The sequence below is a fragment of the Sylvia atricapilla genome, chromosome 1 (genome assembly GCF_009819655.1).
Source record: "Sylvia atricapilla isolate bSylAtr1 chromosome 1, bSylAtr1.pri, whole genome shotgun sequence".
In the NCBI taxonomy this organism is placed as follows: domain Eukaryota; kingdom Metazoa; phylum Chordata; class Aves; order Passeriformes; family Sylviidae; genus Sylvia; species Sylvia atricapilla.
This window is the reverse complement of record NC_089140.1, coordinates 103674006-103699263: the sequence shown is the minus strand read 5'-3', so window position 1 is coordinate 103699263 and position 25258 is coordinate 103674006. Positions and strand designations below refer to the sequence as shown.

At 42.0% G+C, this 25258-nt stretch overlaps 1 protein-coding gene across 2 annotated transcripts; it reads left to right on the top strand.

Annotated features, from left to right (window-relative positions):
* Positions 1–16690: 16690 nt before the first annotated feature.
* Positions 16691–24958, top strand: LOC136367635 (myosin regulatory light chain 2, smooth muscle minor isoform). 2 transcript variants are annotated; one of them, XM_066329431.1, is made up of 5 exons: positions 16710–16831; positions 17713–17748; positions 21729–21926; positions 22102–22263; positions 23300–24958. In XM_066329431.1, the coding sequence occupies exons 3-5, from the start codon at positions 21743–21745 to the stop codon at positions 23470–23472; spliced, it is 519 nt and encodes a 172-aa protein (XP_066185528.1). In that variant the 5' UTR covers positions 16710–16831; positions 17713–17748; positions 21729–21742; the 3' UTR covers positions 23473–24958. The 2 variants fall into 2 exon arrangements, with proteins under 2 accessions (XP_066185520.1, XP_066185528.1); XM_066329423.1 differs by lacking the exon at positions 17713–17748 and having other exon boundaries at positions 16691–16831.
* Positions 24959–25258: the final 300 nt, after the last annotated feature.

Here is a 25258-nt window from a genome sequence, read left to right as displayed (position 1 = left end):
AGTCACACTGGTCTTGGGAGAGAGGCCCTTAGGAAATATTAATTCTGTCTTTTCCTAATTAGAACTACATAATGCTGGAGACCAGTTTGTTTTTCTGAATAGGAAAACTGGAATATTAATTTAGAACTCAACATGACAGAGCAAAAAGCTTTGCAGACTGTCCACTGAAGTTTTGAGGGCTACAGCATCCTGTAGCTTGGGGCATAAGGCAAATTCCACAGCACCCCAGTCCATCTCTTTCATTTGAATATAATCTAAACAATTTTTGGACAACAGAGGCTTTGAGCATGTGTGTTGTCTTCTGGAGTTTCCTTGGGTCCACTTTTCTGAATTGATTTTTATCAAGAAAAAAAGTCACTTTAGGAAGATGTGCTATTGTCCATTATAGTGCAACTAGCCATCTTCATAACCCACTGAAGGGAAGGGAGGTCTGTGCTCCTTGCCTTCACCCATAAAAAGGTATTACTGTCCAGATTTCTGTTGATTCTCTGCATCACTCTCAGCTCATATATTTAATAAGGAGTCAACCTTTTAACAGAAAGGTCCGTGTGCAGCCTACAACAGCTTGAGTGTCTAGCCTCACACCTGAAAAACCAAGTACAAGACCACAGTCTCCTTGATACAGATAGAATTTTTTCCAAAAGCCTCTCAAGTTATTGACTGTTGCTGCCTTGATCAATTTTTCATCATACAGAAATATTTGCCTTACCATTATTAGCAACATTTATTCTGCAACATCTCTCTGGAACCGGAAATGCCACATAAAAATGTTGTTGCAGACAGCATTTATTTTCCTTTGTAACACTGTAAAGGTTTCTATTCATAATAAAACCTTACCCCAAGAGCATATGGCAGATTCCTGGAGCTATTCCAAATGAAAATTCTTATCATTTCTTTAAGTAAGTGTTTTTGGCACTTGGATGTTTTTTCAATCCATAGTATCTCCTGTCATTTTAACTTCCATATCAAAATAGATGGTTGTTAAATGTTGCCCCACATTTAATCATTCTCTCCTAAACATCACAAACCTTTCAATACCTTTATTCCAACAACGATGAATAGTTTCTAATACCATCATTGTGTTTAGCTTTGTACCTTTGAAAAACTGGCCAAAACACCTTCACACAGGATTGCTGAAGGGCCAGAGTTGTACCTGGTAACAGTTATTTGTAACTGCAGATAACCCAAACCCAGAAAACTTGACCGAGGTATAATATCTGAGTTCCTGATACTTAGGTGTGCAGCTTTTAGAAGCAGGTAATATGCTTCAAAACATGAGTTAAATAGTTTAGGTAGGATATTGGAGAAAACAGAGGTGCCCAACGTCTGGGACTGGGGTAGTGGGATGAGCACTGGCTGCCAGGTCCTGATAGAGCCTGTAGGGAATTCCCACAGAGGAGCACTAAAAACAGTGACTTGGCAGTGATTGTCACCCTCTTTCCTGTTATCCATAGCCCATGCAACTGAACTATTTCATTACAAAGAAAACAATCTGTAGCTATCATCTTACTGAAGTGCAAGCTACTATTGCAATAATACAAAGCAATTGCCTCAGGTGTTAAAATAATCATTTCCACAATCATTCAGGCACAGCTAACACAAATGTACCTAGTACACAAGAACATCTTTCATTTTCTTTGGCCTCACATTATTTGATTAAATACTTTTAAATCAAACAGGTGTTTCTTTTTTAAAAAAAAAGGATAGTGGCAATGTCTTAATAGGAGAAACAAAAAATGCTTTTAGCTCCTCAGCCATGACACTTGGAAATTATGCCTAATATAACAATTAGAACAAAGTTTTGAGGAAATTTTGCAACAGAAAATCATGGATTTCTTTATTCAACACTCCTTGCAGGACAGACGCTCAAATTTCTCACAACTGTCATTCACAACCCAGCATCTTTACAGGCAAAACAATCCTCATAATTCAGCATAAGGTTAAACAACATCAGCAAAACGTGAATCCTAAACTAGCAACTCCATCTCCTCCAGGTCATTTAGACACAAAAATTTTAGAAGTTCTCTTCCAAAATACTGTGCCTGTGTATTCCACCAGTGAAAAGCAATGACTTCTGGGTGAGTGATTTACACCCCTTTTCAGTACTTTCACTAGGCAGACTGCAGTGATGTTGAGAGGAGCACATATACCAAAGGGGCGCCCACTGGCCTGCTGGGGCACCCAAGGAAAAGCAACCTTGCATTCACTGCCAGAGTGAGAAACTTCTGTGACTGCAGGTAGTGGAACTAGAAAGAGGTACCAAGAGCAACTTAGAGGGAAGGGCCAGGTGGGGGATGACTGTCAGCTATTAAAATATCTTCCTCTGCCTACTCAAACAGCTGGCTACGAAAGCAGAGCTTTTATTATTTTTTTCCCCCCTGGTAACAGGTATAACAGATAGATTTATCCATGAAATAGATTTAATCCAACTAAATCCAACATCAGTGATGGTGTAGCTCTGGCAATTCAAAGCTCAGTACAGGACTCTTCCACCTGCCATTACTGAGCTAATCAGTCTGGGGTGAGTTTTCCAGCCAGCCATGATCTTGGTACTACACAGCTAGTCCAAATGAGGTAGATAATTTAAATCTCCTCCAGATATATCTCTAGATAATGTCTGTGTGGGCATAATATTAATTATTTTTTTCAGCACAAGAGCTTGAGGTCATCAAGGCTCTTTTAAAACCCGGATGATGCTACAAAATGAGGCATAATGGGCATAATGAGAAAGCCCAGCCTCCTGATGAAAACACTTATTTATGAAACACATAGGACACTATTAAGTCAAGGTTGTGCTTATGCAGCCTTATTTCTGTCCTGTGTCTGATCATTTCTCCTATTTGTGTTTGTATTTCTACCACTTCTGACAGAAAAGAGCATAACCATATCCCTTTGATGTGGAGGCACATTGATCACCCACTCCCTCCCTCCTGTGCTATTTTTAAAAACTCTCTTCTTGCTTACTTTTCATAAACAAATTTTCAGTTTGAAGCACCATTCTGCATGCTGCTGTTGCTCACCAGACCAAAAATACATGGAAAGAATAACTATGATATTTGGCATGTCTTATGCGGTTACATACATACATATATACATATATGTATGTAGGTACATATGCACGTAGAGTTAATATTCTCTGGTCTGGTGAGACTGGAGTGCTGCACCCAGCTCTGAGGCCCCAGATATACAAATGACATGGACATGATGGATCAAGTCCAAAGCAAGGCTGCAAAGATGATGAGAATGCAGGAGCAGCTTTCCTATGAAGACAGGCTGAGAGAGCTGGGGCTGTTCAGCCTGGGGAAGAGAAGGCTCTGGGGACATCCTAGAGCAGCCTTCCAGTACCTAAAGGGGGTCTACAACTCAGCTGGAGGGGAACTTTTTACCAGGGCTTCTACTGCCAGGACAAGGGGGAATGGCTCTAAAGTGAAAGAGGGCAGGTTTAAATCTGGAATTAGGAAGAAATTATTCACTGTGAGGGTGGTGAGGCATCAGAACAGGTTGCCCAGACAAATTGTGGCTGATCCATCCCTGGGAGTGCTCAAGGCCGTGCTGGATGGGACTTTGAGTAGCCTGGTCTAGCAGAAGGTGTTCCTGCCCACACCGGGGGGTTGGAATGAGATGATCTCTAAGGCCCCTTCTAGCCCAAGCCATTCTATGATTCTGTCCCAGGAGCTCCATTTCTGAGACATTACTTAAGAACTTAAAAGGCTGAGATATTACATAATATGGCAGAAAGAAATGATATAGGGATCATTTTTGTGTGCAAAGCAGAGGCTGTAGCAATGCTAAGTGTACAGCCCAGCCTGTTCTGCATACTCAATTTCTCACCTACATTATTTTTCATTTGGCACTTGATTAGTCATTTGAAATGGATGTTGAAAACAAATCATTGCCCAGTTGACCTACAAATCCTTCTATTAAAAATCTTTGCACTGTTTCACACCAGCTATTTTCAATCTCTTCCACACTTTGTCACTACTTGACCTCTGTTTAAACTGCACAAAAAATTTTACATGCGCCTGTAAATTTGACAGGCATATGTAACATTAATTTATTCAGAATATGCAAATCAAGAGGGGAAAACATTCTCTTGCTCTCTTTTTTCCTCTCACTCTGGTGATGATTACTGTTGCTTTGCATAAATCAGAGCAGAGCTGTGGGAGCTGGAGAGATACAGGATTCAAGCTTCCTGTCTGAAGTAATTTGTCAAAAATCTTTCACACACTGATGTGCTTTCAAAGGTATTAAGATATTGTATCTCACATCTTCCAGTTGTTTTGTATTTTAAACATTATTTTATTTAACTTTTACTTATAACCTTGGATTTTTCATCAGGTCTAATTTTCTTGTGTCACAACTTTTCTACGTAGTACCTGTCATGGCCATCTCAGCTGAACTGTCATTCCTTATATGTTTTAAATTGGATCCCTTTGCATTTGAAAGAAGAGTTGGTTGTTTAGCTGGGTTTTTTAGCAATGTTATGAATATTTAAAAAAAATAATTTCTTGATTTTGTCCCATAAAAAATTATTTTTTACCATATTGAGAAAAAGGCAGGGAGAATGCAAATAAAAATTAAATTTATTTTAAACAAATAGTCCTTTCTTCAAAGCCATCAAAAATCTGTCTAACAGTCAAAGAATTTCATGTGGAATCTCAACAGAAACCCATCTGCAATATAATCATTTGCAAAAGGAAAAACTGCTTTTCTTCATGCCTGTGGATCTTGTTCTTGCAGCCACTGGCTCTTCTGAAGCATTAAGTAAATATGAAATGGAAAAACCCTGCTGGAGGCTCTCATAGATCAGTACATGTCAAGCATTGAAACTATTTTGAGACAAAGACATCCTCCACATTTAAAAAATGAACCTTGAGAATGTGATTAACTTCCTGTTCTTTTCTGGTTTCCAAGGAAAACCTTTGCCCAATGTTTGTGGCAAAATACCCTCATTTTGCTGGCCAGCTTGGTAATTTGCTTCCTTTTATAAACCATGGGAGTCTGGGAGATTTTCCCAGTCTGTAACCCCACGGCTGCATGTGCCCATGGCATAAGAATCAGAAAGTTTTGGTTCATCTTTCTTCTCTTTTATATAACTTTTGGTCTTGTTATTCTGTGTTCTTCCATTTCTTTTTTCTCTTTTTCTTCTCTTTTCCAAGAGTGTTTTTTTCTTCAAAGAATCTTGCTCAACTGTACAAAGCACTGATTTCTGTATTTTCTTTACACCATGGGGAATTACTATTTCAAACAATGCAACACCAGCAGAATTTCTAAATCTAGCTGTACGTCAGTTGTGGTTTATAGTCACACTTTTTTCCAATGAGTCTGCATTGCGTGCAGCAGTGTAAGACCAACCTTTTAAGCTACTCTGGTTAATATGTCTGAACTAAAATAAAAGAATGATTATTAATTTAATAGGTTTGCATTGGAACAATTTTCAGTTGCCAAGAAAATAATTACTGATCTTAAGCAGAAAAAAATCCCTCTAGGAAAATGATTAAGCAATTATGCCTCTGCATAAGTGAAAGATTTCAGAAATTGGCTATATATTTTCATTGATAGGACTGCTGGTGACAGAGAACAAGTGTCCAATCATTTTACTGTCATCACTCTATTCACCATTATTTCTGCCTAAATAGCCTTTCGTTTGTAGAAATTTGCATACTGCTTTACATCTCCATTTTCATACTGCTAGTCCAGCTAACAAATTCTAGTAATTACTATCAACAGACAGTAAAGCACATCTAAAAGGCAGTTTGGATCTACAATGAGAATCACAAAAATCACAAAATAATTCAGGTTGGAAGAGACCTAGGCGGTCTCTTGTTGACCCTCCAGCTGAAAGCAGGGTCAACTGTGAGACTGTTCACAGCTTTGTTGTGTTGGGTCTTGGCAACCTCCAGCAATACAGAGTGCACAGTCCCCCTGAGCAGCCACCTGTGCTAGCCCTTGCCTTGTTTAACAGCTGAGAGACAGGAATATCATCCATACATCCTCACAAATTTTGGGGCTCTCTTCCAGAATCCTGTTTTGATTTTTCATTTGTCTTTTCAAAACACTGTGACGTGTTTGTGGCTTTACAATCTGGTGCTTAAACTCCTCCAGAAACTCCAATGCCCACAGATTGTCTGTCAGTACTCTGAAAAGTTGTGTAAGGGTAACAACAGACCATTTGGAGATCTGAGATTTGTTTCAAAAATCTCTGCAGTTTAAGTAGTGCAATTTCAGCTGTATTTTATTCTTCTCTTTACTGTTTCAGAACTGTTAGCATCAGACCTAGCCCTGGAACCAGTAGTTTATCAATGACACAAAGCAAATTTTTTTTGCTCCATTGCACAAATTTCCAGTGTCTAACTGTGGTTGGAAAACTTTCCTTCAATTCAAGGGCTGATTTTTGACAGTGACAGGCTCTAAAGATGATTTAAAGGGTATTTTGACATTATAACCTATTTGCTCAATTTTCCATCTCCCACGCTTACGTCCTTACATCTTGCTTTTCAAACTTTGCCTTATCCTGGAAAATTGGGGTAGAACTCAAGTCAGTGGGCTGGCAGCAGTGAAGGAATGCAGCTGGTGAAAGCTTCTGAGGCAAACAGGTTTCCCCACAGTCAGTTGTGTGCTGTCACCAAAAAGGAGGTTTTTCCTAAGAAGGCAAACTTTGATGTCTGGATGATCTCTGGACCTACCTCATGGAAGGGTTAGTGCTACATCACTGCTACATCACCATGAGAGCACACAGAGTTACAAACATTTGATATGATCCTCATATCAAACATATGAATATGATGTCCAGAAACATGGTTAACTCTTTAGGTGCATGTTCAGATAAAGGATGTGGGCCTCAGAAGAAGGAAATGATCTTTCCAAAGGTTCTGAAAGAGCTGCATATGAAGCTGAAGTGGTTTCAGAAGTTTAATGACCCACATGAAAGAAAATTATCTTCTTCATACTGGACAGTGGCAAGGAAAAGCCACTGATAACACTTGTCAGTGTTAGAGACAGGCAATCTGTATTTGCCTTATTCAATACTGAAAGCACTGAGCTGAACAGATATTGCACACTGTGAAAATGCAGAGCTGTTGCAAAACCAGCCATTTCAAAATTTCCATCCGTTCACTAAAGTTGCTGAAGAACATTAATTTTCAGAGTACTGCATCTCTGAATTATGTGTATAACTAATGTATCATAGTTTAGTATTCTGAATGCAAGCTCAGACTAGCTAATCAACCACATGGCTATTTGCATAGATCAGTGAAAACTGCTGAAAGCAATATTGATATTCACAATCTCTAGCAAACATGGTAATGCTTTATTTGTTTTTAGCTTTTCTTTCTAGGTGTCAGATACAAGCATAATATTATTTCACTGAAAATAATTTTAAAGTAATGAGCTGAAACCAGCTGTACAATCCGCAACACTCTCTAGTTTCAATCCCTTCCCAGCACAAGTTCTTAAAACAAGCTTGTAATAACAAATCGACTTTGCAATTCAAATAATTTTACTTAGGAAAAGCAATTGCCTGGGAAAAACATATTTTGAGAATCCCAAAATAATTCAAGGAAGAAAGACCTGAATATCAGGGTATTACTGTTGCAGATGTAGTAGTCAGGGTGTTTAGGAACAGCACTCACTGGGTGAGTACACTTAATTAACAGCTACCTTTTAACTATGATGGACTTAAAGTTCATGGGAAACTGAAGGTTCATTCACGGTTGTTCCACCTTGGGCAAGCAGATGGAGGGCTGACAAATCTGAATAGTGTGAAGGAATGGTCGGGCACTGGCACCACTCTGAGCACAGGAGGGATTATACTCTGTCTCACCTTTTTTACTCTGTGATCCCTGGCTTTTCAGTCTGCCCATGGAGTTGGAGCAACAAGGGAACTCAACATCAGAACCAAATACATGCAAGATTGACCAGAGATAGTTCTGGAAATGTGTTTCCAGTCAACTGAGTCAAATTTTCAAACATAAAAATCGTGCTGCATAATTGCCTTTGTATTTTCTTTTGTAACTGGCTCCTACTTTCCCTGTAGCACAGCGAATACAGATCAATTTCCAAAGCACACTTGCAAACTATTTGGTATTTGAAGTTTTTTAATCATGATCACTTTGCTGCTGCATGCCTATGTCTTATTCTGAAAATGGTTTATTTTGGTGTCTGCTCAGTAGAGCAGGTACCAACCCTGCGAAGTGCCAGTATTGACTTTGCTGGCTAAGAAAGATGTTGCAACCTAATTCGCTGCAATAACTGGAAAGCTAGTGCTCTCAACCTTTGCTTGGGTTTCCCCTGCTCACCTTGTAAAGGTGGCAGCCAATTGAAACCTGCCTGGCATCGATAATTCCACACTTTTGTCACAGAATGTCTTCGGTTCTAGCATCTTCAAACACAAACAATCCCATGATTAACATTAGCTGCTCCAGTTCAAGACGATACGGTGATCCTGGCATCTTGAGTTTTATCTTCCCATAAGTCTTTAAATTGTTCTGAGAAATGTATTACAAACATCCTTGTCAACATGTGCTCCTACTAGCTGATCTCACCACTGCTGGTAGCAAGCTCACAGTGGAGCAGAAAATTCTCTCTTGCCCAGATATTTTCTGCTTCTGAACTGCTTGTAGTCATGCTTGTAGCTCCACCATTCATCCTCTGTGTGTTAAACTGGGCTAGATGAGTTATTCAGAAAACTACACACAGAGGTCTGCACTCCTTAGGGGTAGGCACACACATGATCCTAAAATGATCCTAAAATGCCTGCTAGCATAATAGCAATACAATCTCTTTATCACAAGAGGTGCTGTTCTGCATGGCCCATGACACTGCTAACCTCAAAAGATATGATTCCTAATCATCACCAAGAGAAAAACAGTGCCAGGGAGGTCGCCTCTAGAATTATCATCTCTCCAGACACACACACTTTGGATTAATTAGAAACATTCCTATAAATAACAGCATAATCTGCATAGGAATAATTAGAACAGAGATATGGACCCACAACATTCAGAGTTGTTAGATAAAGTTAAAAGTGTGTGGAGCCGGGAGTTCATGTGATTCACTGTCTTAAAAAGCTGATACCAACCCAAGGACTAAATGTGCACAGGAAAACATATGAGGCATATCTTTGTTTACTATTTATAGCCACATGCAAAACCAGAGGGGAAGCATTTGTTTACTAGGTGGGTCTTATTTTCTATGAGATGTCCAAATTGGAGCCCATCTGACGTCTGTTTATCACCTCCTGGTAGTTCTTTGAAGTTTAGCCACACTTACGTTGCAAAAAACTCAATTATTTAAACATCACTTTTCCTCTGGCCAAAGCCCAAAGAAAATTAAAGTTATCTGGGAGAGATCAAATTAAATAGTTGAAGCATATTTTATGATTCTGTCATAAAATTCTGTCACTTTATGAATTAAAAGTTTTGGGATATTTAGCTTGCAGAGGCTGAACTTTTCAAAAGCTCCAGATTCCAATGGGATTTTGTAAAAAATCCTTGTGATTTCCACACCAAGAGGAAATAGCAATAAATTGGGACCAGAAACACATAATTTTAAAAGATTTTACTAGCATTTTATTGTACTTTTTCACATATGATGGAGAAACAATTTTCATCAAACCAGCCAGAGACACCTTGAAACTTTTAATACATGTATTTTGTCATTACTTTCACAAGTCTGAAGTGTCATTAAAAGAAAACACACTAAAGATTTTTTTTTTAAGCTGATATCTGATTTCTCTCATTTTGCTTGTATAAAATAATGTTACCTTATTAATTGTACCACAGTACTTGACATTTCCTGTGAATGAAAAAGTCCTGTGTTTCAAGTTTGGGAGGGGAATGGTGTGTGCTGCTCTAACATCCATGGTGGGCAGACAGCTGAATCCTTGGCCAGCGTCTGGGAGCATGTTTGAGTACAATCCTGAAAAATGTATTACTGGTTTCCTGAAGAAGGGCAGATTTCCTGCTCACTCATTCTGTTAAATTCTTACTGTTTCATTAGAGTTCTCCAGAGGCTGTTACACTAGCTGGCAGGGTAAATAGAGGGAATCTGTCCCTTCCTTCTGCTCATGCCAGCAGGGACTCATGACCAAGTGCAGCTGCATAATGACTGCTAGAGGCTTAAAAACAGCTGCTGATCAGCTCCGGAAATTCCTGGTGGAGCAGTAAGGGTTTTCTTTTGCTGCCGGGGTGCTCACAAAGACAGGAAGAAGCCTGGTTGCTGGAAAAGCTCAGGTGAGCAGCATCAGGCCCTGTCCATGGGCTTTCTGTCCTAGCAAGGGGGTAACCTTCCAGGAGGGTGCAGGAGCATGGGAAACCCAACCTGCAGCACGGAAGGCAGGGTCCCGTGTTCCTCCCTGCAGCAGCTCCAGAGAAAGCAGGGAGGGCTTCGGACAAGCAGGACCTGGTAGGAGGAGGGCTGGACAAGGGCTTCAGAACTTACAGCCAGAGAAGTGGGGGCTTGTCCTTCTCCTTCCTTGAAATAGTTACAAGGGGAGGAAAATGGGAAAAAAAGAATTTTATTACATCTGTCAGATACCCCAAGAAAGCCTTTCGGGGGTGCAGCCACAGGGGAGCACGGTCTGTCAGCAGCTATTCTGCAATTTGAGACACAAGGAGCCTACCTTTAAAATGGGAGTATCTAGAGGGAGTGAAAACCAACCTTTTTTAAAAATATTATTTCCTCTATCATTTGCAATCAGATACTTTTCACTATTATCATAAAGCCATGGGTCAGATTACAGCTTTGGGTGGAGCATTTGGAAAATGATTTTGCTCTCTCTTATTCTCAGATGAAGTTTAGTCAAGTTACACATGCCACTTCACATTACCATCTGGTTTCTGGTCTCAAGGCTGCTTTAATGTGTAAAATGGACAGAGTCCTAATACTTTTCTTTTAAAAGTGGCATTTTATTTTAAAGAGCACAAAATCTTTCTCTCTAAACAAGGGGTTTTGAGATGTCTTCCCAGCTCATCAACAGAATAAAATCATATATCCTTCAACAGCTGGCAAAAGGGAGTCAACGAAGTACTGGGTGTTACAGACCAGTTAGATAATGTTCAGATAGTGAGAGAGGCTTATAGATAGGAAAAATTCCAAATATTTGACTTTTAAAACATTTATGCCTAACATCGATTTTTTGCAGTTATCATTACTTTTCCTTTGCTACACAAGGAGCAAACATTTTAAACACTTAAATCAAAATGAACATGTTCCTGTAGGACACCAAGGCATACTTGAACCAGGAGGCATGGCTAGAGAAGGAAGGTGTATCAGAGCTTTGTGAAGTTCAATTTAATTTCCTATTTTAATTAACTCATTTTTCCATTGCAATTTGTTTGTTTCTTCGCTGCTGTGCTGAGCTCTTTCATTAATTCTCACCAAAAGGAGCTCATAAACCATGAGTTCTCCACTGTCTTCCAGGTTTGAAGGAAACTTATTCTAAATCTGCTTTTCTTTTCCAGCTCTTGACCTACTTTAGAATACTTCATATGTTTTCATATACTTTTCAAGTACTTGTATATTTTATTTAATTCATATTTATTCAAAACTTCCTGCTAAATTCAGCCTAGATCCAGAGGAGGATTTTCAAACCTCGCTCAAGTGGTAGGTCAGCTCTGGCTCCCTACACTCGCACAGAATGTTTCTCTGCTGCCAACAAGGAGATTAATTTTGTTATACAAATGGAAAACACTTGTCATAGGTGTTGTTGATCACTATGATGCTGTACCTGTTATTGCATTTGCAACTGTGATTGGAAAAAAATGCTTTCCATCCTAGAAAAATAATACTTGAACTTTCCATAAAATGAACACACTGATTCCCAGCCTGTACCAAAACCAGAGAGACTGCTCAGGGTTTCATCACATGTGAAACTGCAATGTCAGGTTTCATAAGGTTTTAACAGCTGTGATACACCCAGCTCACAGGAAAGCTTCTGAAGCAACCAGAGCTTGGGGACACTTCTCTAAAGTTTCCAATGACTAGGAAAAAGCTATTAACAAGCAGTGAAGCAGAACAAAGAGGGGCAGCTATAATAAGGCAGGCCCTCACTTTGTAAAATGTCAAGCAATTTCCCTTGGTAGAGGCAGGCAGATGCTTGCTACTGGCACTGGTCTGTGGCCCTCAGCACGGGAAAGACAAGGACACGCTGGGCCAAATCCAGAGGTCCTCAAAAAAACAAATTTGAGGACTGGACCACCTCTCCTTTGAAGACAGGCTGAGAGAGTTAGAGCTGTTCAGCCTGGAGAAGAGAAGGCTCTGGGGACACCTCACAGCAGCTTTCCAGTTCCTAGAGGGGGAAGAGAGAGCTAGAGAGCAACCTTTTGCATGGGTACTCATAGGACAAGGGGGGGATGGCTTCAAACTCAAAGAGGGCAGGTAATAGGAAGATATTAGACATTAGGAAGAAATTCTTTCTTGTGTGGGTGGCGAGGCTCTGGAACAGGTTGCTCAGAGAGGCTGTGGATGCCCCATCCCTGTAAATGTTCAAAGCCAGGCTGGACGGGAGTCTGAGCAGCCTGATCTTGCCCATGGTAAGAGGGCTGGAACTGGATGATTAACCTTAAAGGTGCCTTCCGACCCAAATCGTCCTATAATCCAGTAATTCTATTCTACGATTTGCGAAGCTCAGAAGTGCCCCAAGCGCCACCTCAGAGCACGCTGCACTTGTCGCGTCTTTCCCCTTCCTCCCGCAGCCTGTGCGGCAGAGGACATTTGACATTATTCGCGTTTGATGGCACTTCACAGCGTGCCCCCTCTCCTGTCCGCGGCGGTAGCGGAGCCGGGCTGTCTCTCGGGTCCTACCCAAATGCAGAGCTCCCCTTGCTGGTGACAGCCGGTACGAGACTGGCTCCCGGCTCCCGGCTCCCGGTCCCCTGTCCCGGCCCCCGGCTCCCGGCTCCGAGCGCTGTGCAGAGACACGAGCGTGTCCAGGTCAAGGCGGGAATCTGAAACGGAGGTGAGCGAATGGTCCTCAGTCTCCCCAGCACCCGTAAGCAGGCGGCTGCCGGGCCCCGGTGCGACTGACAGCACCGCTGCCTTCTCTACAGGCACACGGGCACGGCAGTGAGGTGAAGGGACAAATTTCCCACCCTAGGAATGCCTTAAGAACGGCAGCACCAGGTCCATGATGTGGCAAACACTTTCCACTTAAGCTGGAGTTGCACTGTTTAATTACTTTGGAATCATTTCACTTCTTGGAAAAACCAATCATTCGAAAAGCATTAGATGAATTGCTAAATATGACTTATGGTTAGAGTAGGTAAATCATCAATTTGAGTATGGTGCTTTGCTTTTATTCATTGAATACCCTAGGTCCCACTGAGTTGTCTGAGGATTTGTATGAATGACACATGAACTTAATTAAAGTATGCAGTTTCCTTCTCCCAGTAAAATGCATCCTCACAGAGGAGACACACTGATGAAGATGGCTCTTTATATCCACATGGCCAGGGTTTTGGTGGCTGCAGACTCCTCTTGGTAAATTGATCTAATTCACTTTAGGCTGCCTCTGCCAGCCTGAATTACTTTGCTATCATTTCCATGGAGCAAAATTGTATTCGATGCATGAGGGAAACAATCTACATGCAGATTAAGGTGTTGAGACTGAGAAGTTCCCAAGCAGTGTATGGAACACAGCAGTGGAGAGCCTTATATTGACAGAGCATGAAAAGACATAGAAGATGCAAAATGCAGAGATAACTCGAGGCCAGGAGAGCCTGGGACAGCTGATCCTTCCCCAGACATGCCACCACAGAGCTGAGCAGAATGCCTGCCAGGCAAGAGAGGAGCCTGGTTGCTCCATTAATACTGTATTTATTGCAGCGAAACTATCCACACAAACAAAGGAGTCACGGACTCAAAAGGATTAGCCTAAGTCTATGAATAGTCAAGACTGAGTTTAAAAACAGCCTTGCAAGACTTCTTTCTTTAGGAACCTCTGGCCTCTGAGGAAGCAGCAGGTAAGTCACTTTAAGGCAGATTCTAAAATTACTTAGGTGTGCAAATCTTGGAAGCTCATAATGGAAACTTCCAAATCCTGTTGGAAGTAGATTCCAAATCTACCTAATTTACTAACAGTCCCTTTACTTTCCCAAACCTCATCTTTAGCATTTATGGTGGTCTAGCTCACTTGTGTTTCAGTTTCAACATCTGTAAAGTGAATTCATGGCACTTGTATACAGTAGAAGGAGGTTTAATGAGAAGAATGCTACAATGAATAGTATGGTTTTGCAACTGATTAATTATCTTTTTCTGGAAGAAGGATTTGCCTTCATAAACCAATATTACTGCTGTATTTCCTAAAGACTCTTGAAATCTACTGAGTCAGTTTCTCCCAATTTGTCAAAATAAAAGCTTGTTCATCTTTTCCCACAAAGAAATTACTCAGAAAAACAATTGTAAAAGGTTAATCAACTCTGGTGATTTAGAGTGTAGGCCAAAGTCCTCTGTGGTTAGTCAATATAGTAAGTATTACTCATTATGTTAAATATTAAACCTGAGAGCTGCTCATATCCAGGACTCTCCATACACAGATCCCAAGTAAGAAGGATTATTCTGACAGGTCTTCCTACATATTCCTTATCGACATTTTAGGCTTTGCTTGTTATTTCTGGTTTTCCAATTTCACAGAAGCTAAAATATTATAGTATAGGTCGTAAAAATTAACATTGAGTTAGTATTGTACCAATTTTTGAAGGAAAACATTAGAAAATCACTGTCATTCTATTATTTATTCAATTGCTGGATAAAAATACCTTTAAATAGACAAATATTCTGATTTCTGCTCATATCAAGGCTAACTTGGATAAATTATGCATCAATTTTGCCACTGACTCCAGCTGTGGAAGTAGTGGACTCCAGAAACGTAAGAAACAAAGATGGGAAAAGTGATGCAGAGCATGCATGAGTTTTGTACACAGCATGAGGAGTGACCCATTTCTGGATCCTGAGAGGAAAGGCTGTCTCAGCTTCCATGTTGGAGCTACTTTGCAACAGAAACTCACGTGTCCAGGGTCAGGGGCTGCCTGTTATGACACAACAGGATCATCCCATGTGGGCAGCCTGCAGCATCCTGTCAGTGACTAGGGAAAGGTGGGAAACACAACAGCAACCACCACAATTCTCTATAGGTATAAAGTACTGGCAGCAGTAGCAGGGACGGAAAACTGCAAGAGTCTTTTTTCTTTTCACTCTGCAGGTGCTGAACAGAGGAGATGCTCCCCCAGAGCTGTGATCTCTGCCAGGGGAGCCCATGGTGGGGGGCTGCACCTCCTGGACACTCAGTTAAGTTCATTTCCCTCAAAAAAAGTCAGATATATGGGTAATGTCTTACTGTTTTCACAGACTATGTGACTTTATATACAGTTGCAAACTCTGTAAAAATTAAGTAGGACTAGATGCAGAGTTATAAATTAGGCCGCATAGGCAATGGTTGTGTCTATTTGTTATATGATGCTGTTTGTATCTTTGAGTTGTGGTTACCGGTTTTTTGGATGACGTTTCTGTTCATCCCATATTCCTCTTCAACTCGGCTTAAAAACAGTATTATTTAGTAGGAAAAGGTTCTTCTTCCAGGGGATGGTTGGGCACTGGAACATGCTTCCCAAGGAAGTGGTCACAGCACCAAGCCTGACAGAGTTCAAGGAGTGTTTGGACGATGCTCCCAGGCACAAGACCTTATCCTTAGAGTGTCCCATGCAGGTCCAGGAGTTGGACTTTCATGATCTCTGTAGGTCCCTTCCAAGTCAGGATATTCTGTGATCATCTGTGCATCTTCCAGACACACCAGCGCCTGCTGAGCTTGCAGGACAGTGCCATACCCTGTGCTGGGCTCTTTAGAGCTGCAAAGTTGATCGAGGGACTAGAGCAGCTTTCCTATGAGGAAAGGCTGAGGGAGTTGGGCCTGTTCAGCATCGAGATGACTGAGGGGACCTTTTAAATACAAGTATGTGAAGGGAGAGTCAAGAGGATGGAGCCAGGCTCTTCTTAGTGGTGCCAAGGAATAAGATGCACAGGAAGTGACACCAGAATATGAGAAAGAACTTCTTTACTGTGTGGGTGACCACACACTGAAACAGGCAGGCCAGACAAGGTGTGGAGTCTCCCTCACTGGAGAAACTCGTGAACGGTCTGGATGCAATCCTGGGCTACGTGCTTGAGCGGAGAGGCTGCACCAGATGATCCAGTGAGGTCCCTCCAGCCTGACCCATCCTGTGGCTGTTACCGGCTCCCCCCGCACCGCGCGGCCCCGCACAGGCACAAGCGTCTGAGAACGGCACTCGCTCCCCGGCAGAGCCCCTCGGGAGGCGGGGCAGGAGGCCGGGAACACCGCTCCATCGGGAAAGCGCAGCCCTCGGCGAGCCCCGGGCAGGAGAGGGGCGGGGCGGGCAATGGAGGGGGCGGGGCGAGCGGGAAAAGCCCCGCCCACCCGCCCGACCAGGAAACTCCCGCCGTTGCCTTACAAGGGCAGGCGCGCGACTCTCTCCGCCCCTAGCCTTTGGAATGTGGTGACTACACCGCGCTGCACCAACGCGTCGCCGGGGGAGGACACACACAGGGTGGAGGGGCTGAGCTCGTGGCTCTGGCTTTCTTCTTCAATGGAGGCAGAAGCTCCAGGGAAAGAACAAGAAACACGCGGGCCGCTGCGGGTCCTCTCCTCGACACGGCTCGTGGCGCCTGGCCGCCGCAGCCATGAGCCTCGCCGCCACCTCCCCCTCCTGCGCGGATGGTTTCGCCCACGGCTTCCTTCCGCCCGGCAGGGCGGTGGCCGCTGCTCTCTCCGGAAGTGTCTGTGCAGCCGCTCCCCGCCGGTGCCGCCTCCCGCCGCCAGGTGAGTCGGGGGGCTCGGCCCGCTGCCCGCGGGGCCTGGGGCCCGGGGAGGGGTGGGGCCGGGCCGGGGGTCGCTTGCGGCGTCGCCCGCCGCGGGCGCAGCTCCCCTCGGGCCTCGGCTCGGTGCTGCATCTCTTGAGGGGGATCCGCCCTGCGGGCTGGAGCTGGGGGAGACTCCAGCTTCCGGACCCCGCCACCCCGCCCTGTGAGCCGGACAGGGCGCGACCCCGCGGGGACGAGCTCCCTGTGCCTCATCTGTGCCTCATTTCAGGGAACTGAAAGGTGTTAAAAGGTACGGTTTGCCTCCCTGTCGGAAGGGCTCGGCTGCCTCCCGGCCACAGCGACCCTCTGCGGGTGTTTCCTCGGCTTTGTCAGAGCGTGAGAGGGGCAGGGCTGGGAGCTGCCGCGGTCGGAAGAGGGTGAGGTGGGGGGAAATAGTGGGACTGGGTCTGTCCCTTCCTGCTCACGTCTTGGAATAACCACAGCCGCACAGGGGACTGCGTGCAGCGGTTCCCCGGCTCTCAGAATCACAGAATCAATTAGGTTAGAAAAGATCTCCGAGATCATCGAGTCCAACCTGTGACCGACCACCCTGGGAACTAGACCATGGCACTATGTGCCACGTCCAGTCTTCACTTGAACACTTCAGGGACGGTGACTCCACTACCTCCCTGGACAGCCCATTCCAATGTCTAATCATCCTTTCTGTGAAGAAGTTCTTCCTAATGTCCAGCCTAAGTCTGGCCCAGTTTCAGACTGTCCTCTCGTCCTGTTGCTTGTTGGTTGGGAGAAGAGGCCGATCCCCATTTGGCTACACACCCTACTTTCAGGTGGTTGTAGAGAGCATAATATCACCTCTGTGCCTCCTTTTCTCTTTTGCAGGCAGACTGTGTTGACTCACTGGCGCTGGATTTTGAGGCAAGTATGACGCCTGTACAAGGGTTTTGGGAAACTTACTAGTGAGGAGTGTGTCGAAGTGGCTTTTAAGACTGGGTGGGACAGCGTAGTTTGGTTTTTGCTAGTCTACTTTGATAAAGTGTAATCTCTTTATTGAGCCTTGACACAGATCTGCTGGAGAGCACTTTGCTCTTATCTCTTCCTGTTGCCACCCAGATTGTGATGGATGTGTGACTGTGCGTGATGCTGTAATTGAGTACATGGACAGAACTTGGGATTTAGCTTTGAGGTTGACTTTTGAGTTTGATGTTCTATCCTAGTTCATGTAGAGACTTTCTTGGCTATGGGTTTGGGGATTTGTTGTGTGGTAATTTGGTTTTTTGCAGTGATAGATTTTGCAATTATTACAATTTTCACCATTTTAAAACATTGGAGTGTTTTCTAAAGCATAACTTTTGGTCACTGCCTCTGAACAGGTCCAGCTTGTATGACTGTTAGTGGGCTGTCGATTTTCACAGCTTATTGCTTGGCTGAAAATTTTTAATTACTTGGGTTTTTTGGGGTTTTTGGTTTTTTTCTCCAATGGTTCGTCACTTTCCCAGAGGAAGGGACCACAGGACGACAGTCTGTTCTTCTGTGGTGTGATATGCACTGTGACTGAACAAATGACAATACAGGCAGCACAAAGCAGCAGAGTGCTGCTACTACCTATTTATTATTTTTTTAATATGTGAAAATCTTCCTAAAGAAAGGTGACATTTTCAGAATTGCCTTACAGTGTGTCTCACAGGTAAGGTCTTACATTTGAAGTATCTTGGACAGCTTCTAAAAGAGGGCCCAGACCCTTCAGTGCAGCATAGTGTTAAACAACAGGGACTAAACCTGCGTGTCATGACTTGCACTATCTAATGTGAAGTACTCCCATTTTATCTACTGAAATTCTATTTGCAGCCCATACTACTTCAATTACAAAAACGTTGGCTTAGGCTTGGACCTTTTGGTTGGATAACAGAAAGTGCAAACGCTTTTGGAACTTCTAAATCATAAATTGGTCTCTTTGGCTAACTGGATTGATGACTTTGGCTTTCTGAACATGTTCCAAAATATACCACCCTCTTTCTGACAGATTCCCAGAGCTGAGTCCAGTGTTCCAGGCATAGCTGCACCAAACCTGTGCTGAGGGGCACAGCAGTCCTGTGAGATCTGATGTTTCTCTGTAGCTAGGCTGACAGCACTTTTGGTCTGGAGGAGTTCCCAAGCCTGGTTCAGAGAAACTTAGAAAATAGTAATGCAAGCATTGGCACTTTTTTCATTTTTTCTAATAAAATATACCCTGGTAGGTCAATCTTCTCAACAGAATTAAAAAGAATGTGCTGACAGTCTGCTTTTGTTACCTCTTCTTGCTTGGGATTGAATTGTAGGCCAGAGAATTGCAGGTAGTAGCTTGCTGGGAGCACTGCCTTTGCAGCACTGATGCCTTTTCACTGATCCTAAAATTACAAGCCAGACACAGGTGATTAAAAAGGGATTACCTTTTTAAGGGTCCTTACGGTGCACAGCACACTGGATGAAAAAAACGCTGATGATGCATACTGTAACAAGTGGATACAATTTTATATGTTCAGCTAATTAGCATAACTGACAAGAATCCTCAGTTAGAAACATAGGTGATGAGGTAATTCCCCCCTGGTTTTCTGAACCACCCCCCACCCCCTTTTAGATAGGAACTAAACTTTGTTTACAAAAAAGTTGGGAAGCCGTTTTGACCTGGGTTCCCAAAGAATCTAACCTTGGACCCTCAGGCCTTGGGGAATGTATTTTGTCTTTCTAACAGAGAAGGTAAAATGCTAGCTGTGAACACAATAATAGGCTACAGAGCTGCAATATATATACAAAAGAATATGGAGATATCTGAAAGTAAAAAGGCAAAAATCAATTTGGTCAGTATCAGCAAGTACAGAGGAAACTTTTTTGTTTACTTTGAATGAGCCATATCCTGAAAACTGCTGAAACTGTTATTTTAGAGAAGAGTTGTTAAAAGGTAGTGTTTGGCTTTATTCTGAGTAGTGGAACTTCTAATCAATAATCCAGAGTTAAATGATAGCTTGCCTGAGGGTTTTTACAGCAGTAAGAAAACCACCAAAGTGATGCACAACCCTTGGCTGCAGCTCAGATGCAAACTACCTTTGTTGTCAGCTGTCAACATAAGCATCTGGAAGTCAAGAGTTCATGTTTATTTGTTGCAGTGTTGTGGAGGCCAGACATCTCGGGTGGCTGGTGGTTAGTGCCCTGAAGAGAACGTCTGCGTTGTTGAGCGATGCGCAGTTGCATTTCATGGGCTATTTTTAGTCCAGGACATAATGGTTTGTTTTGTACGTCAGAAGAACGTTGTAGATGCACGTAGGATTTAAAAGTGTGGAATTAGCAGGGGAAATCAGTAGCTGTCTGTGTGGACAGACTGAGAAGGACGTAACCATGGAATTTCCTTTTATGATCCAGATGCTTGGTACCCCCTCTCAGATATCTAATACAAAACAAGGTAAAATGTCTTTCCTTTTAGTTAAAAAAACCCCAAAAATAACTGCTTTTTGCCTGCTTATTGAGTTGACTGTATAAGGGAGTTACTTTGCTTAATTTTACTCCCCTTTTTTTTAAGGATGAATCCCAGTTAGTGACTTGAGTCTTGCTTTTCAGGAGTCTAACAGAAAATATTCTATCTTTGAGCAAGTTATCTGAGAAACAGTTAGAACTGTGCTATGACTGTGATTAGCATTGCATTTCTGACCAGACAATTTGTTTCTAAATTATAAAACTAATACTTAGTGTAAATTTCAGAATATTGATATCCTTGCAATTACAGGTGAAGATTAATTTTTCTTCTTTCAAGAGACATTTGCTATGGGTGCTTTCTGTAAAATTCAGTCAAGGATAGAAGGAATCTGGTTTGCATAACAATTTGTTTGAGCATTATGAAGGATTATAGCAGTATGGATTACACTTCAGTTTTAGCTAACGCAAGCTGAAGTTTTGAAACTTTTGGAAATAACATTTAAAGGCATCTAACTTCCAATCCAAAAGCAGTCTTGAGGGCTTTGTGTTTGCCGTTCAGCAAATGACTCAGCTTTTTGAGTTTGTGCTGTCATACATTTAGTTGGAACACTGCATGTAACTTCCCAGATCAAGACATGCAGTTAACTTAAATATCCCACTTCTACCCTGAATGTATTAGTGTTATAATATATAATAATCTACCATGTTTATTTCTTCATCTAACAGCTTAAAGGGAAGCAATGACATTGGTACACTTGTGATAATGTGAAAATTTACAAAAATATATTAATGTTTCTAAGGGTTGATAGTTTAAAAGAAACAGTCTTCACATTTTTGGAGCTATTATGCCTTTAATTAATTTTAAAATGAGTATGCTGGCATTGGCATGTGTTGTGTAGTAGTTACACTGTGTAAGGGAATAGCACTGTAGAGCTTTTGAACCAAGTCAGTGCTCTCTCTCTCAATGGCAGCTAGTCTAACAAATGCTATTCAGAGCCTAAAATACAGTTTTTTCCCCTCCGAAATGCTAGTTTACTATACTGTCTGATCTATTTAACCTCTGTGCTAGTTTAGCAGCACATATCCTTCCTTCTATGTCAACAGTGCCTCCTAGATTCCCGAATATCGAGTCATCTTAATTTGTGAAAGATGCAACTGGAGTATTGAATCAGCAATACGAGCACTGTGAGAGTTACCTTTCAAGAGCTATGATTTGACTTGGTATTTTTGATGTAGCCTGTTATTGACCTACAGTGCTGGCCCCTGAATACTCAAATGCTTTATAGTTTTAACAGCAAGTGAAAGAAAATGGAGCAGGAGATACTGAAATAAATGTGCACTTTGGGGTATATGCCAATAACATGAAACTTGATGTCCTGCTCATCGTTCACCCAAGGACTTGCAGTGTGATTAAATAAGGCTAAATCTTGGATATGTTTCTGTCTCCTCAGAACCAACAGCCACCATGTCTAGCAAAAGGGCAAAGACGAAGACCACCAAGAAGCGCCCTCAGCGCGCCACTTCCAATGTCTTTGCGATGTTTGATCAGTCGCAGATCCAGGAATTCAAGGAGGCCTTCAACATGATCGACCAGAACAGGGATGGCTTCATTGACAAAGAGGACTTGCACGACATGCTCGCCTCCCTTGGTAATGTCCCTGTGCTGCTCGTGCTTGCCAGGCAAATTTGTGCTGCAAAATTCAAAATACTGAGTTTGGGCTGTGAGAGGTGTGATGTCTCTCCGTTTGTATGAACACTCAGCTTGTGTTGACGTTACTTGTTCAGTTTGAAAGGTAAAGCAAGTGTGAATCCCTTTCTTTGCAGGAAAGAATCCAACGGATGAATACCTGGATGCCATGATGAATGAGGCTCCGGGCCCCATCAACTTCACCATGTTCCTCACCATGTTTGGTGAGAAGTTAAATGGCACCGACCCGGAGGACGTAATCAGGAATGCTTTTGCTTGCTTTGATGAAGAAGCAACAGGTGGGTGAAACAACTGTTTACGTGTATTATTTCTACTTACTTCTGTAACAATAAATACTTGTGTTCATAGAAACGGTGATCAGTTTTTTACCTCTGAAAATTTCAACTTCTGCAAACTGAAAGTCGTGCCTGTATTCTCATGTGCTAAATTTGCCTTTTTAGTCTCTGTAGAAATTTCAAATTTCTGTCAGTTCATTCTGTTGTCCAAGACAGGAGAAAGTATAAAAGGTGTTGATTAGGAACCAGGGTCTTAATTTATTCCTGACTTAAAATTCACCTTTGGGGCTGCTTTTATAAAGGGAATCATTGTTTTCAAAGCTATTGTGCTTTTATGAAGAAGTTGTTTTCTGTCAGCAACTTGTATCCCCCTTCCCTCTGTTAAGCTGCACCAAAAGGAGAAAAAAATGAATGCAAGAAAAATCTTGTATAACTCACAGGAGTGATGACAGAAACATTCACAAGTTATACAAGCCTACTTGTTTAATAAACCATGCCAAAAATGTATTCTTTGCAACCAGTCTGGTAAATCTGAGTTTTACCACTGATTTAAGATCAATTTGAAATGCTGTAAACTTTCCCATGTTTCATGCACTTGTTGTATGTTAGTAGTCAAGTTCCATGACACTTTTCGGTGGTTTTTCAATAGGAATGCTCAAGGTGAACTGATCTCCTTTGTGACTTTTAAAATACTGAGTTGTTAGAAGGTTCTTGGTACTATTGGGAGTGTAGCCCTGCTGTTGGGAAGGATGTCCAATATGAATCCTGATAAATGTTTATATTTGGAACACCACAGGCAAAGCATATATGGTCTTTATTTGAAGTAGTAGGACCTTTCATACTAAGATGCCTGATTTGATTGAATCCTTGTAATTATTTGGCAATTTTAATAATAGACTTTTATGGCATTGTTTTAATTTGGCAGATGAAGACTGTAGGTATCTTTAATTGAGGGAAAGTACTCAAAGAAAGAAATGATCACCCATGTATTAGCAGATAAATGTAAAATCTCTTTGTGTCCTCCTGCCCTGTGCTCCAGGGTTCATCCAGGAAGACTACCTGCGGGAGCTGCTGACCACCATGGGGGACAGGTTCACGGATGAAGAGGTGGATGAGCTCTACAGAGAGGCCCCCATCGACAAAAAGGGCAACTTCAACTACATCGAATTCACGCGCATCCTGAAACATGGAGCAAAAGACAAGGATGACTGAGAAAATCCCTGGATGCCTGCAGATAATCTCAATCAGGGTGTCATTTATTTTTACCAGTTTCTTCCTGATAGAACTTGTTGCATGCATTTAGCTCCAAAGCTTTTGTCTTTTCCAATATATTTATCTATTCCAGGTCATTTAGGCCTGTAATCAGACTGGAAGTCGGGAAAATGTTGTGAGGGAAAGGCTACAGCACAAGCATTCCCTGGAGTTCTGATAGTCCAGGAAAATAATCTCAATGTTTCTGGTTTAGCTGGATTTTTACATTTTTGTAATAAATGCCATTTTGAAATAAAGAATGCTATATAGATAAAATACCTCAAAATCTTTTGTGAAGAATGACATTTCTATTACACATTTACAAATGTGCAGGTGTGTCCATTGTATTTTTTTTGCAGTTGCAAGTCAAGCTAGAAAACTCATTTTCAGTGTTTTGTTCAGTGTCACAGGGTTCTGAAATGCTCCTAGCAGCATCTGCTGGCATCTTTAAAAATGCAGCTGCAGAAGGCTTTCATCTCAGGTTTTTGAAGTGGGATCCGACTATTGTGTAAGTAGTTAACCAAAGAAATGGTGGAGAAAGACTGTTAGAGTTGCCTCATGGCCAGCAGAGAACTTCTGATTCTTAAGCAGATGCAATGCCCAGGTTTTGCTTCCTTTTAATACTGATGGGTTTTCTAGCAGTACTTTCATGTCAAAGTGTGCATTCTTCTTTGCTAAGTAAGGGGGAATTAGGCATATTTTTTCCCTTCTGCTGAAGGAAGTTTGTGCAAAGGAATCTGTGCTGGCACTAATTAACAGCAACACATGGCCAGAAAACTTATATAAAGTATATATGCTTTATTTTTCTACAGCTAATTCATGTGCATGTGAGCCAAGTCATTTGAGAATTAACTTGGTAAAACCCTATAGGTGCTGAAGTTGCTCTCACTTTTTAAAATATCATAAATATTCCTCAGTTATATTGGTAAGATGGCTTTTAACCAGACACAGTCATTCAGAACTGGTTGAGCTGATGTTGTCTCAAATACAAAGGAAAGAGGATTGTTCTGTTAGGTCTTAGTATGACCATGCTCTTCTGTGTGTCTCATTCTCTTGGCTACTGCAATTTAGAAAGCAGGAGAATTTATTTTGCCTATGTATTTATCAATTAAAATAATGACCTCTAATCCACAAAGCTTGCCCTCAGCTGTATCACATGACTTAAGACCCCAAGGAGTAGGAATTCAGCACAAAGGATTGTAAAGGCTCTGACAGCTTATCCTGTAAGGTGGGTTTGTCTCATTTCATGTGTGATAGGTAGCATGAAGGCTTGGTTACTTCATCTTGCTTGCTTGTATGGCAACTCCAGAAGATATTCTGGCTTCAGATTTGTAAATAACTTGACAAAGTATACTCAGTTGGCATACTTGGACTATTTTTTTATTTTTCATTCCAGGGTGGTTTTTTCCACTTAATGGGCTTAATTAAAATTGAGTTTTCAACCATTCTTTTCCTGGGTTTGTGTTTTATCTGCTAACAAACTTAGCCTCAGTTTTTCTCCTACCCACGTTATGTTCTATGCTACCTCAGGTTGCAACAGATGCTGCTTTTTTTTGAAAGTTTACTTTTTAACTATCTTGGTGCTCTTCAGTAATGGCTGCTGAGTTATTTCTCCATGTGACGCCTGCAGGGTTCTAGGAAGTAGTTTACATGCATGGAAGTTTTCACCAGCAGTGCCATGTGACAAAGACAAGAGAGTGGAGATTTAGGAAACTGTCTCTTTGAAATGTTGCTATGTAACATTAGG

Excerpts from the sequence above, each read along its gene's own strand:
- LOC136367635 (XM_066329423.1), top strand. The coding sequence starts at position 16,693 with ATGAGCCTCGCCGCCACCTCCCCCTCCTGCGCGGATGGTTTCGCCCAC. Across the intron at positions 16,832-21,728 it reads GTGCCGCCTCCCGCCGCCAG|AACCAACAGCCACCATGTCT; the intron begins GTGAGTCGGGGG and ends CTGTCTCCTCAG. Across the intron at positions 21,927-22,101 it reads CGACATGCTCGCCTCCCTTG|GAAAGAATCCAACGGATGAA; the intron begins GTAATGTCCCTG and ends CTTTCTTTGCAG.